Genomic DNA, 14,799 nt, shown 5'->3' with positions numbered 1-14,799 from the left:
TCAGCTGGTGAGGGAACAACTGTTAATAGCTGCTTCAGCGGAAGTGACGACAGGAAGTGGCTCTTAAACACTGTGTCTATAAAGTTGTTTAATAACAAGTTTTAGGGTGGTTAGCACGTTGGCCTCACACCTCCAGGGTCGGGGTTCGATTCCCGCCTTGTGTGTGTGGAGTTTGCATGTTCTCCCCGTGCCTCGGGGGTTTCCTCCGGGTACTCCGGTTTCCTCCCCCGGTCCAAAGACATGCATGGTAGGTTGATTGGCATCTCTGGAAAATTGTCCGTAGTGTGTGATTGTGTGAGTGAATGAGAGTGTGTGTGTGCCCTGTGATGGGTTGGCACTCCGTCCAGGGTGTATCCTGCCTTGATGCCCGATGACGGCTGAGATAGGCACAGGCTCCCCGTGACCCGAGGTAGTTCGGATAAGCGGTAGAAGATGAACTTAAGTTTTAACATTTAAATTTTAATTTATAAGTTTCAAATAAAAGCAAAGACAAAGCTTCACATTTATAAATGATCTTTTTACACCATTAAGTGATTAGTGTGTGACACATAATGGGTTAGTGGGTGGGGTTTATGTAGGTGGGGCTCTGTAAGTGAGCTGTATGTGGGTGGGGTTTAATGGGGTGTGAAAAATCACTCTCTTTTGATTTGAACCCTGCTCAAAATATTCTAGGAAAGTGTACTGTCGAGCGAGATCGGGGAGTCGCACGTGATCAGGGGAGTCGCGCGTGATCAGGGGAGTCGCGCGTGATCAGGGGAGTCGCGCGTGATCAGGGGAGTCGCGCGTGATCAGGGGAGTCGCGCGTGATCAGGGGAGTCGAGCGAGATCAGGGGAGTCGAGCGAGATCAGGGGAGTCGAGCGAGATCAGGGTGGTCGAGCGAGATCAGGGGAGTCGAGCGTGATCAGGGGAGTCATGTGAGATCAGGGGAGTCGAGCAAGATCAGAGGAGTCGAGTGAGATCAGGGGGGTCATGTGAGATCAGGGGAGTCAAGTGAGATCAGGGGAGTCGAGCGAGATCAGGGGGGTCATGTGAGATCAGGGGAGTCGAGCGAGATCAGAGGAGTCGAGTGAGATCAGGGGAGTCATGTGAGATCAGGGGAGTCATGTGAGATCAGGGGAGTCGAGTGAGATCGGGGAGTCGAGTGAGATCAGGGGAGTCATGTGAGATCAGGGGAGTCGAGTGAGATCAGGGGAGTCATGTGAGATCAGGGGAGTCGAGTGAGATCAGGGGAGTCATGTGAGATCAGGGGAGTCAAGTGAGATCAGGGGAGTCGAGCGAGATCAGGGGGGTCATGTGAGATCAGGGGAGTCGAGCGAGATCAGAGGAGTCGAGTGAGATCAGGGGAGTCATGTGAGATCGGGGAGTCGAGCGAGATCAGAGGAGTCGAGTGAGATCAGGGGAGTCATGTGAGATAAGGGGAGTCGAGTGAGATCGGGGAGTCGAGTGAGATCAGGAGAGTCATGTGAGATCAGGGGAGTCGAGTGAGATCAGGGGAGTCATGTGAGATCAGATAGTCGAGTGAGATCAGGGGAGTCATGTGAGATCAGGGAGTCGAGCGAGATCAGGGGAGTCATGTGAGATCAGATAGTCGAGTGAGATCAGGGGAGTCATGTGAGATCAGGGAGTCGAGCGAGATCAGGGGAGTCGAGTGAGATCTGGACATGAGATAGCTGGACTCTGTACATAAGCGGGGACTAAAATAAGTTAAAGATTTACTTAAAACAAATGATCATTACTGATTAACAGATTATACTGATGTACTTTATTACAGAAGTGAGTTGAGGTGTTTAGTGTTGAAGCTGAGATCCAGCAGATGAAGATCTAGAGGAGATTAAACAATGTCATGACATTGATAACATTGTGTGATGTCAGATCTGATCTCTTCTAAATCAGACACACTCAGATCAAAACTCTTATAAAACACACACTGTTCTAATAAACACGCTTTTAATTCAGTTTCACAGCTGAAAGCTAAAAGCAGTGCAAGTTTAAGTCTCAGTTAAATCAGATAAAACTGCAAACATTCACACACAAGTTTAGATCATTCTGGAACACGATGAAGCCTCACGTTCGGTCAGTGTGTGTAGAAACTCTTCATTTTAAACACAAAAGTTTACAAAAATAAAAACATTCTCATCATTGATGCATAATTTTAATCCAAATCCTGCAATTCATTCATCAGTAGCTCTACATACAGAACGATTAGATGCCTAAAAACCTTTTCTGTCATGTAGACATTCTTTTTTTTATGATGTTCTTACATTTCTAAACACAATTCTGCAGGAATTTTTCATTTCGTTTATGATGCTTTAAGTCGTCTTTGTTCTCAGGAACGTTCTCGTTATTTACACGTCTTGTGATCGGACACGTTTAAAAAGTTTAAAAGAAGGAAAAGAAAAAAATGGAAGTCTAGTGAGAAGATAACAGCGAGCTGAAGCTTCAGGGAAGTGGCATAAAACACATCAGTGACATTAATGATGTTAATGTTAAAGCTGCAGACTGGAAGCGTGAGCTGGTCCTTAACTGTACTTTATAATGACGTGTTTAAATTCAAGTTTTGTCTTAATTTCTTCTTTGTGAAATGATCATATTTAAGTAAATGTTGAAAACAAAAAAGTAAATGTTGGAAAAAAATTAACTGATGAAGTTTAATTGCAATGAGTTAAGCCTCTGAGTTTCTACCTGGAGTTTCTCTCTCTCGCTCTCTGTCTCTCTCTGTCTCTCTCTTTTCCACTAGGTGGAGCTGGAGCTAAATTTTTTTTAGTCCAACTTTTCAGAATACTTTTGATTGGACGTTTGATCATTTGGAATACAAGGACACGCTGCTTACAGATGCTCAGGTCTAGAAATGTCAGAACTCGAACACTGTTTATTAACAGGCTCAAGGTTCACTGGAGTCACTTGGCAGGAGCGAATCCCACTTGGTCGTTGTCTCGGTCGAAGACGGTGTAGAAACGGCCGATAAAAACATCACCCAAGATCCAGAGAGGACCAGCAGGGGGCGGGATGTCCATGGCCATGAAACCAGACAGACACACAGTCACACCCATCTGTGTGGACTGGGGGGAGAGAGAGAGAGAGAGAGAGAGAGAGGGAGAGGGAGAGAGTGTGAGAGAGAGAGAGAGAGGGAGAGAGTGTGAGAGAGAGAGAGTGTGAGAGAGTGTGAGAGAGAGAGGGAGAGAGTGTGAGAGAGAGAGGGAGAGAGTGTGAGAGAGAGAGAGAGAGAGAGGGAGAGAGTGTGAGAGAGAGAGAGAGAGAGAGTGTGAGAGAGAGAGGGAGAGAGTGTGAGAGAGAGAGAGAGAGAGAGAGAGAGAGAGAGAACTTTAATCCAGGTTCTTCTTGTCATTCAAACTTGAACCTTAAACACAAATCACAGGAGATACTGTAGAGGAAACAGGAAGTGTGTTACCTTGAAGATGTAATCCTTTCCAGTTAGGTTGAACATTTCCCCTCCCATACTGAAGGAAACCACGGGCAGTGAGGGGATTTTATTGCAGTTAATCCAGTACTACACAGAGAGAGAGAGAGAGTCAGGTTGTGTGTGTGTGTCTGTGTGTGTGTGTGTCTGTGTGTGTGTATCTGTGTGTGTGTGTCTGTGTGTGTGTGTCTGTGTGTGTGTGTCTGTGTGTGTGTCTGTGTTTGTCTCTGTGTGCGTCTGTGTGTCTCTGTGTGTCTCTGTGTGTCTCTGTGTGTGTGTCTCTGTGTGTGCGTCTCTGTGTGTGCGTCTCTGTGTGTGTGTCTCTGTGTGTGTGTCTGTGTGTCTGTGTGTGTCTCTGTGTGTGCGCCTCTGTGTGTGAGTCTCTGTGTGTGAGTCTCTGTGTGTGTGTGCATGTGCGGTCACTCACCTCCCCCATGATCAGAGGGATGGCCCCGATGGCTTTGTTCAGAGCTTTGATCTCCTGTACTGGCCCTGTGATCATTGACGTCCCCGTGTCGACAATCGCCTGGCAACTGTCCTTACACAACGTCAGAGTGTTTCCCACCTTCACTCTACAGCAACACACACAATGTTAACACACACACACACACAGAGCGCTGCTCTTCCTGATGTTGAGCTGCTGCACTGCTCTTTTATGTTCCACTTGATCTGCCAGTGAAGTTTGTCTTTGTTTGTCAGCTGAAGTCAGTGCTCAGGACTGTAGAGTGTTTGTCAAAGGGATTTCTTTATTGATTAAACACACACACACTGTCACATTCTTTACCAATAACAATGCAGCTCAGAAAAACTAAACATGCTGTAACTTAAATTATGAAGGTGTGTTTGTTTGGTGCGTGATGCGATGTCCAATCTGCCACTAGGACTGAAGAGCGTCGTCATGGTAACAGACTGTGCAGAACACCTTTTTTGTATATCACCAGGTTATAGCAACCACTCTGAAAAGCAGCCTGAGACAGGTATGTGTGCGTGAATGTGGTGTGTGTGTGTATGTGTGTGTGCGCGCGTGTGTCGTGTGTGCATGTATGTGTGTGGTGTGCATATGTATGTATGTGTGTGGGTGATTATATTTGTGTGTGTGTATATTTATGTGTGTAAGTGTTTGTGTGTATATATTTGTGTTTGTGAGTGTGTGTGTGTGTGTGAGAGAGAGAGTGTGTGAGAGTGCGTGTGTGTGTGAGAGAGTGTGTAAGAGAGAGAGTGTGTGTATATATATGTGTGTGTGAGTGTGTGAGAGAGAGTGTGTGAGTGTGAGAGTGTGTGTGAGTGAGTGTGAGTGTGTGTGTGTTGCATGATCACTTCTTACGTGTCCATCTTGATCTGCCAGTACGCTTTACGGGTGACATTCAGGTAGTGAAGATCTCCATCAAAATACTGCTGATCAAAACCACCCAGTGTCAGTTCCCCTCCGATCACCGCTTTAGGGTCCCTACACACACACACACACACACACCATTCAGTCCATGTGTGAATTTTGCCCACCATGCAGGGTGTAGTGAGTTATGAGGAAGAGAATAAAATAGAAAGTTTCTGAGAATAAAATAATAAAAGTCGTGTCAGAGGTTAAAAGACCCACAAATGTGAAATGTGACGCTTTATACAGCTAAATAAAAATATATCTAAATTCATGGAGACGACGTGTGTTTTCAGAGCTGGAGCTCCTTGCAGTGATGTGATCGATATTTGGACTAAACGAAGGCAGGAGCACGTCTCAGAACTGAAGACTCGAGACATTTTAGTGTGGCACACAGCACCAGGGTCACCACAGCTTGTAGCTCCTCCGTCTCAGCCAATCACACACGGTTATGTCAGTGATGCAGCTGCTGAATCTGCAGAGCCACCAAGTTTTGCTCAGATGAGTTCGAGTTCTCATAGACACTTCGTTTTATCACTTATCTCATTAGTGAACTGATGAAAAAACAGTCAGTGACAAAAACAGAAGATCTAATCCATGACCACATTTCTTCTTTGTCTCGTCTGTATCTCCTTCATCTATAACCACTTCCACTGTTTACAGCCGTCGACTAATCGGGAAGCACTAAAAGGTAGCAGACGTCTGTCAGGATTTATATAAGTGAGGAAGCAGACTTTAGATCAAAATTAGACCCGGAAGGTGGAGTGAAGTCAGACCTGTTGATGTAGAAGGAGAAGATGTTCCGCTTTAGGAGTTTGGCAGCCATGATGGAGTCGAACACGGGTCTGACATTTCCCACAGACAGGGTAGGATACGCCATACCGAAGACGCCGTCGAACCTCGCAAAAGCAAACACCAATCCTGGCTGCTTCACTGCCTCAGCAAATGTCTGGTTCTGTACATCCAGTCCTGCCAGCTACACACACACGCACACAATTACATATACCTGCTTTAATATTTACTACACATTAATACATCAGAATGCAGGAGACTCACAGTGACTGTGTCCTGACTGAAGAAACCTTTCAGGCTTCCTCTGCCGTACTGGATGGAGAACTTGGCACCGTTCTGTACGTAGGTACTCGAGTTCTTAGAGTTGTACCGATGATGGAGCCCTGAGACACACACACAATTATTGGCACCCGTTGGAATAAACTGTCCCTCTTTCTGTGCTGAGTTATGCAGAGTCCTTAAGAGCTCAGCTCTGTGTACTCACAGCAGGCTAGATCAAAGAAGGAGCACTTGATGGACGGAACCCACAGGTTGGAGGAGCCGGTGTCAAATAGGACGGTGAACTCCTGTGCCGGAGTCCCGATACTGATCACACCATAGTACTGAGCCTGAGGAAATCAGAGCAATAAACCACTTCCTTAGGTTTCCTCTTATACCACAGAGATTTAGCAACGATTACACGTCACATGTTTTATCTGTTTATAGTCAGATATGGGCTGGGCGATAAAACGATAACGATATGTATCGCGATAGACACGTGATCGCTGTCAATAAAAATGTGTTTGATAAAACGTTCGGAAGAAAACAGAGGTTGCGAGGCAAGTTTGGTTGCATTAACAAAAGTACTCTAGCAACCTGGTAACCTAGCAACGTAGGGAGTGACACGCTAACAGCCAATCATGTAACAGTATCACGTTTGGTTGCGCCATATCGTTGTCTCGTGCTGGTGCTGGATTCCTCCTCAGTAACCGGCGACTGATAAGCAGAAAATGAGCCGCAGCGAGCGAGGAAATTGTAAATAAAAGAGGAAAAGTCACATCGCCAGAATGGCAGTTTTTTGGATATTATAACTGTAGTCACACCAACATCGTCTGCAAATTATGCAAGACCGTTTCTCTCTGTTTATATTTAACACTTTGCACTATTTTATTACACTTTATTAAGCATTTCTTACATTTTCTTTCATTTTGCACCTTAAATGTTAAGAGATAATTGTTAAGTGTTCATTGTGACTTTAGACTCATGTTTACATTATAATTATTAGAGTTTTCCTGCTTGTTGACATTTCTGTCTTAATAACTGAGGGGATTACGATCAGAGGAAGGTTAAGTTTAAAATAAAAATGTTTAAATGTAATATGTTTTTCTCCTGGTCCTTATTTTAAATGGGTCATAAAAATTATCAATAATTATCAATATCGACCGATATGAAACACTGATATCGTGATACAGTTTTCAGCCGTATCGCCCAGCCCTAAGTCAGATTTAATCTTCTTTGAAGCAAGAAGATTCCACTGGAGACTCCTTCACTACATCATACGCACACATGTAGTTAGAGCGAGTGAATTAATAAAAACCTACACTACAGTCAGAGCTGCTGTTAGAGAGAATGATTCAAGACCACCGGTGTAGTGGTGTAACATCAGGAATGTGTAATATATATATATGATGGGAAGAGGACTGAGTGTCCAGGTCACTGTGAGGACACGCTGTGAATTTCATGTCATATGATTATTTAGAGGAAGTACTGCCTCCAGAATACACTGCTGTTAGTGATAGTTGGAGGTCATTGTGATTTTGTAGAAGTGCTGCTTCTGCTTACATCCATAAAGTTTGAGAGGTTCTCTGCAGGAAACGGAGCGGCGTCCACACGCCACTCCTCACCGTGCAACTTCAACTGGTGCCGAGCGAGAGCGCTATCAACCAGCGTGCGGCGTACAGACGGCATCCGCCGCAGAGGGATCCTGAAATACAGCCACACTTTTTGTGACATCATCATGACAATGCAGTTTTACAGAATATCATTATCACAATTTCTTACTTAATCAATGTACAGTTAAAATAATAAACAGAACAAACTCTATTCAACTCTGTAAACAGCGGAGAAAAACACTGGAGGTTGTTCGCACTTTGGTTGCAAAGATGGTCGTCATAAATATTGTGTGTGTTTATAAACCGTTAATAGCAGTACGCACACACACCTTACCTTTATGGCTTTTAGCAGACACCCTTATCCAGAGTGACTTAATTTTTTTATTTCAATTTATACAAATGGGCAATTGAGGGTTAAGGGCCTTGCTCTGTGGACTTGGGATTCAAACTCGTGACCTTCCAATCAGTAGCTTAACGCATTAACCACTAGGCAACCACACACACACCCACATACACACACCCATACACACCACACACAAACCCATACACATCACATACACACACACATCACACACACACACACCCCACACACACACAACACACACATACACACACATACATATATACACACACATACATACACACCCACATACACACCCACACATTTGTTGTACTTGCCATGCCTCTGCACGTACACAGAGAGAAAAAAAAAGTTTATCTTTGAGGAACAAGTTTGACTTTTCTGTCGCAGAAAAAAAACGGAAGTGAAATCGAAACCTATTTTATTTTAGCACCAAGTGAACATTAAAAGCAGTTATTACACAAGAAGGCTTTGTGTTTTAATCCACACACATGATGCATTAATCAGATTAAATACACAAACACGTTTAACACTAAACATATCAACATAAAAACTTCAATTAAACTCATTCATCATCGTGAGGTTTTCCTTCATGGACCGACTGAAGGCTTTATATGGAATAAAAACTAAACTAATGCGTTATTACCTGATAATGGAGTCAGTGCCCAAAACACACAGCATTAATCCCAGAATCACTCCGAGATTATTCATGATTTACACCTCAAACCACCAGCAAAACACACACACAAACAGCCCGAGTTCAACTTTACACTCTCACACACACACTCACACACTCAGACACACACACTGTGAAAGTTCTCCGACTCCGCCACTAATCTCGGGTAATCTCGGGTAATCTCGGCTGTTTCCGGTCACGTCACCTGATCTGTCATCGTGTCATCTCGTCTATCATTGGCTACTGATGACAATCAAACATTAAATAATACATTGTTTTAATGATTTAAGTAATTTATATATATATAGTTTTATATATGTAGTTTTAGCAGTTTTTTGTCATTGTTAATAAAATGTATAATATTTTATATAATAATAATGTATAATATGTATAATAATAAATAACTTTCGGAAATGCAAACTGTTTCAAAAGTATTGGCACCCTTATAAGTTACCGTTAATATTTTGCGCCCCCTGCTGTTCACTGGAGAGAATAACAGCATCTGGTCACTTCCTGTAAAGTCTAATAAAGTTAGATGGAGGATCAGATTCTCATTAAACACGAGGCTGCAAAAAAATGTTTTTTTGTTTCTGTTATTTCTGTGAAGTGTAAAATAACAGAAACAACAGAAATGAACACACACAAAGGTTTCTGCTTGTTTAGTAAGTGCTAACTTTGAGGATTTTCTCTTTCTTCTTTCATACTTCATGACTCCTAAAGCAGACATTTAAAAAAACACACACACACGAAAACTTTATTTATAAAACCTTTAAACTTCAGAACTGTTCTGTGAAATCAAATCGATTCCTAAAATCGACTCTTAAAGCCACCACAATGACGACTACACCGGTGATCACAGCTGTTTTTCTTTATTCAGATGAATATGTTTGTATAACGTAATAATATATATATTTACAAATAGGTTAGATATTAAAGTCCAGTTATTACGAGTACATATGGAACACATTCAAATCATAACAACAAATAAATATTCATGGCAACATAACAGAACACTTTATTCAACTATATTATTGTTAACAAGAAATTGCAATGATAAATTAAAATATAATAAAGTGATAAAGGTGTCCTTCAGTTAAAACCGTATCAGAGACTCGATCACAAATCACTGCATGGGTTCTGACGCTCTGTGACTCTCTAGTGTGTCGTACTAATCTTTATTCTCCTACATGGTGTTTTGACTGTCTTAACTCGGTCTCTGTGTCTTGGCCTATGCACCGTAATCTGCTTATGATTTAGTTTCCATTGTGAAAACTCATAAACAACATACACAACAACCGTATGAGTCTATCATGCTGCTCATCTCACACTGAAAAGGATCAAATAAAAATAAACCTACAATATGGCAATCGCTAAGTTAAAGTGCAGTGACTGAAACACAGGAAAGAGGCCCGGTGTTCAAATGTGCAAATAAATGGATAGAAATCGGAGTGATTTATCACTGTATAACACTGAAAAGGCTTCAAAATCACACTACAAACATTTACTAAAGATTTATAGATAAACAGTTTAATTATAATAAATACTTAATATGTAAAACCCATTTACTGGCTATAGGATGGGCTGAAACTGTAACTTATCTGATAAATATAGCTTTTATAAGACATTTATTATGATGCAGGTGTTTAAAGACAGTCAACACTGGAGCTTATGTCATGTACGCAATATCTGAATATTAAAAAAGCACGACTGAATCCAAAGGGCCACAATCAGGGATTCATTTTCACGCTCGCAATTAACTAACGATTTCATTATTAAGCACACGGACTCGTACCTGTGCCACACACACTTCTAGCTCAGAGTCGCTGTTATGCAAAGAATGAACACTGTGCTCCAATCAGAAGGCAGAAAACAGCTGCAAAATTTAAAGGTAGCATCCTTTACAATGGAGGATCACATAATTCTTTTCACAAACATGGCCAATCAGACTGCTGGTCCGATCGAGGAATCACTTACAAAGGTAAGCCATTTGATTTATTTAAATGATTCATCTCATAGGTATAAAAATGTACCGGATTTCACGGTAAATCATGAGATACCAATGGGGTAACAATACTTTACAGAGTACAGCGTGTGGAGGTGGAGCTCAGTGTACACTGGGATGAAGTACTGAGATCCCTGACTGTGGCTTCAGGACTGCAGCGTGAGGATCAGAGCTGAGGATCCGAGCCGTGTGTCTGTAGAGCAGGAGCAGAGAAACGACAGCACACCGGTCCCCAAGTCTAAACCCAACATGACTGTTTAAACACAAACACAAGCTGCCAGTGTGTGTAGATGGTGAAAGAGACCTAGCTGTGATTATTATGGCTGTTGATAACACTTCCACCAGGGGGCGCAATATGGATGGAGTCCAGGATCGGCCTCAGGACCTGCCCAAACGGCCTGAGACACACACACAGGGTTGAATGTGTGGCAATAATAATAATAATAACAATAATAACAAAAGTAATCACAATAATAATAATAATAATAATAATATCAATAATAATAATAATCACAGTAATAACAACAATAATAATAACAATAATAATAAAGTAATCACAACAATAACAATAACAACAACAACAATAATAATAATAATAATAATAATAATAATAATAATAATAATAATAACAATAACAACAACAACAATAATAATAATAATAATAATAATAATAATAATAATAATAATAATAACAATAATAATGAGTCATTGTTCTGTGTATATATTCTGATCTCTGCTCCTGTTCGTCTGAACTGAACATAGCTCAGGTTCTGACAGCAGACATGCAGTGTGTGTGTGTGTGTGTGTGTGTGTGTGTGTGTGTGTGTGTGTGTGTGTGTGTGTGTGTGTGTGAGAAAAGGAAAACTCAGACGATGTGATAATGTATAGAACTTCACAGGGTTTATTCTGGGATGCTTCATCGTTTGTTGTGTGATCAGTGTTTATTACGGCACTGAGGGGCCGGAAACTTCACAAGATCACTTCCGAGTGATGGTAAATCACACCTCTGGTTAATTTTAGACTTGTGTCTTCAACTGTGTCACTTGAACACAGGAACGGATCAGAACACGCTGTAGTACATTCATCTAATGCATTATCAGGGGATGTAGAGGTAGGTCAGGAAAGGATGGACAGAGCGTACATCAAAATCACTGACAGCCCTCTCTCTCTCTCCCTCTCACTGTGTGTGTGTGTGTGTGTGTGTGTGTGTGTGTGTGTGTGTGTGTGTGTGTGTGAGCGTGCACGTGTGTGTTGAAAACGTACGTGGAGAGCACTTCAGATGGCAGGTCTGTGATGTAAGAAGGAATCTTCTGGCCTGTTAGAAACTGAGCCACTTCATTAGTGAAGGTGTTACAGTTGTGTTCAAACAACTTATATCTTTCTCCTCTACAGAGAGAGAGGGAGAGAGAGAGAGAGAGAGAGAGAGAGAGAGAGAGAGAGAGAGATGCAACATGACTATACAGTTTAGTGAAATTTAACACACATCAGCTATAAAGTGTCAGAAGTGATGCAGCAGAGTTCCGCCACAGCAACTAGTCAAAGTGTAAACTGCACTGATTTACTGTGGACTCCTTCTGACCAATCAGAATACACACATCTACATGCACCTGTACGTGGTTTCTCCAAGCGATGACAAGTAGTCCATAAAGATCTCCTCATTCACCTCGGTGTTGCCCAACTCCACCACTGTATCGGGTGGCCCAAGCATTGTCCCTCCCTGCAACACACACACACACACACAACTTTTTCTTATTCCAGTTGTTTTCACCTGAGCTCATATATCAAACACTCACGGCTCACTCTCCGTGCCGTGATGTCACAGAGTGGGCGGAGTCAAGAAAGATTTACCGGTGGGCAACTGGAGATCCCAACACCACCGAAGAAGAACTCTTCTCCATAAACTACAATGGAAGTGTGCCTGAGAACACACACACACACACACACACACACACACACAGACCGAAGAGGTAAAAAAGTCCAGACGCTTCACATGAGCTTGTTGTTCACAAGATAAGAAGGATATCATGCTTATGTAACATTTATAGAAGGAGTCTCCAGTGTCAGCATCGTTTGCAACAACTTACCAAATTCCATCGAGCTGCTTCCCTGTAACAGAAAAATAAATCAGGACATGATGATCTGTGGTTACTCCATCAGTCATAGTTTATGATGCTGTGTAATCTTGAGCTGTTATCTACAGACATGCAGAGCCACTCTGTAGCTGCACTGTACCCTGACAGGGGGCGTGGCCTAAGTTCTGAAGGTGGGGCTTGTATATTACCAGTCATTCTGATGAGAATACACTTTCTGTCCTTTCCTTCTTCCTTTAACGCTCTCTTTCAGTTCACTGCTATCCTCTCTTTCTCTCTCTCTCTCTCTCTCTCTCTCCTTCCACCTCTATGGACTTTTTTAATGCATTCCTTCCCTGTTCTTCCCATTTCTTTCCCTTTTCAGCTCTATCTGTCTCCTTGTTTCTTTGTCACTTTTTCTTTCTATTTTTTTTCTCTCTACCTTGTTCCCTCATCCTAACTCTCTCTTTTTTTAACTCCTGTTCTCTTCCATTCCTCTCTATTCTCTAGTTTAATTGCCTTCTATATTTCGTTGCTTTCTATTCTTTCTTTTTGTTCTTGTTTCTCAAAATTGTTCTCTTTTTATGACTATTTTCTCACCCTTCCTCTTATTCTTTCTCTCTTTCCATTTATTTGTTCCGTCTTATTTCTTTCGTTTATTTGTTTCTTTCCCCTTTGTTTATTTGCATCACATCAGTCATGACATTCAGTCTTCATTTCGATAGACTCCTAAATGTCGCGATACCTTCTGTATCGACGCAGTAATATCAGTGTAAATATCGCGATAGCTTCTGTATCGATGCGGTAATGTCAGTGTAAATATCGCGATACCTTCTGTATCGATGCGGTAATGTCAGTGTAAATATCGCGATACCTTCTGTATCGACGCAGTAATGTCAGTGTAAATATCGCGAGACTTTGTGACATCGCACTACGAGCAAAAACTCGCCAAAATGAGACATTTTCCTTATTTTAACTTTCACTATTTCCTCCCTGGAGCCGTGTTGCTTTAAAACTCGATTTAAAGTCATTATTTCAGCTTAAGATGCATAATCATGAAGTGAGATTCACTCGACGAGAATTAAAGGTGTTGCTATGGTGACCATAGTGACAGACCACGAAAGCGTTAGCATTAGCATTAGCTCAGATATACTAGCCGTTACACTAAACATCCTCACACAGGTGAATAAGCACAAACAGGCTCTTATGACCGCTCACCGAGCATTATAGGGCTGAGCTGGCGCGCCATTCCCTTTGACAGGTCGTAAATATAAAGCTGAACGGGGAACGTTGTAATGTTTTTATCCATTTTCCTTTTTTTTTTCTTTCTTTTTTCGTTGCTATGCTGGTGATGAAAATAACTAGCAATCTGCAGCCACCAGCCGCGTCATTTTCCGCACTATAAGCCCCGCCTCCTGCGCTAGGATTGGACAGATTTCTCTCGAGTGTTTTCATGAGACGTGATTGGTTAGTCGTGCCTACTCTCAATCATACGATTGGACGCTTGGGAAGTCGATCACGTCACCTCGGAGAGCGCTTTGTAAATGGAGAAGCTGCAGTTTGACTCACTCCAGTTGACTCATACTTACTCAGGAATAAAATTAAAAAAAAGAAGGAATAAAAAGAAATTAGATCAGGTTGATATATGACTGAAGCTAATTATTACAGGAAATCTGCACCCTAATGCGATATTTCAGTGTAAATCTTTTGAACATTACTGTAAATAAGTTACCAAGTGACGTGGCCATAGGTTCTAGACATGGGGCTAAAATAACACGAGTTGGTCTGTTCTAAATACACTGTACGGCCAAAGGTATACGGACACTTCACTGTCACACCCATATATTTCACTGAACATCTCATTCCAGATGTATTTCATAAAGGTTTTGGAATAGATATTGGACCTCAGTCCACTTTACACCTGTCCACTTTACACCTGTACACCTGTCCACTTTACACCTGTACACCTGTCCACTTTACACCTGTACACCTGTCCACTTTACACCTGTCCACTTTACACCTGTCCACTTTACACCTGTACACTTTACACCTGTACACTTGTCTACACACCTGTCCACTTTACACCTGTACACTTGTCTACTTCACACCTGTACACTTTACACCTGTACACCTGTCCACTTTACACCTGTACACTTGTCTACTTCACACCTGTACACTTTACACCTGTACACCTGTCCACTTTACACCTGTACACTTGTCTACTTCACACCTGTACA

At 42.0% G+C, this 14,799-nt stretch overlaps 2 protein-coding genes across 2 annotated transcripts; both read right to left on the bottom strand.

The window, feature by feature from the left end:
• Positions 1–1,931: 1,931 nt before the first annotated feature.
• On the bottom strand, positions 1,932–8,634 carry napsa (napsin A aspartic peptidase). Its single transcript, XM_060865266.1, has 9 exons — positions 8,462–8,634; positions 7,405–7,546; positions 6,068–6,191; positions 5,848–5,966; positions 5,568–5,767; positions 4,744–4,866; positions 3,847–3,991; positions 3,411–3,509; positions 1,932–3,060 (listed from the first exon to the last, which is right to left on the bottom strand). The coding sequence occupies exons 1-9, from the start codon at positions 8,524–8,526 to the stop codon at positions 2,899–2,901; spliced, it is 1,179 nt and encodes a 392-aa protein (XP_060721249.1). The 5' UTR covers positions 8,527–8,634; the 3' UTR covers positions 1,932–2,898.
• A 737-nt stretch (positions 8,635–9,371) lies between these two features.
• Positions 9,372–13,969, bottom strand: desi1a (desumoylating isopeptidase 1a). The gene is made up of 6 exons (XM_060865283.1): positions 13,781–13,969; positions 12,578–12,599; positions 12,342–12,411; positions 12,101–12,210; positions 11,757–11,879; positions 9,372–10,891 (listed from the first exon to the last, which is right to left on the bottom strand). Exons 1-6 carry the CDS (start codon positions 13,869–13,871, stop codon positions 10,798–10,800), a joined length of 510 nt encoding a protein of 169 aa, XP_060721266.1. The 5' UTR covers positions 13,872–13,969; the 3' UTR covers positions 9,372–10,797.
• Between the last annotated feature and the right edge of the window lie 830 nt (positions 13,970–14,799).

Source organism: Tachysurus vachellii, chromosome 3 (assembly GCF_030014155.1).
Source record: "Tachysurus vachellii isolate PV-2020 chromosome 3, HZAU_Pvac_v1, whole genome shotgun sequence".
Lineage (NCBI taxonomy): Eukaryota > Metazoa > Chordata > Actinopteri > Siluriformes > Bagridae > Tachysurus > Tachysurus vachellii.
The sequence above is the reverse complement of the archived record's forward strand: the minus strand, read 5'-3'. Positions and strand labels throughout refer to the sequence as shown.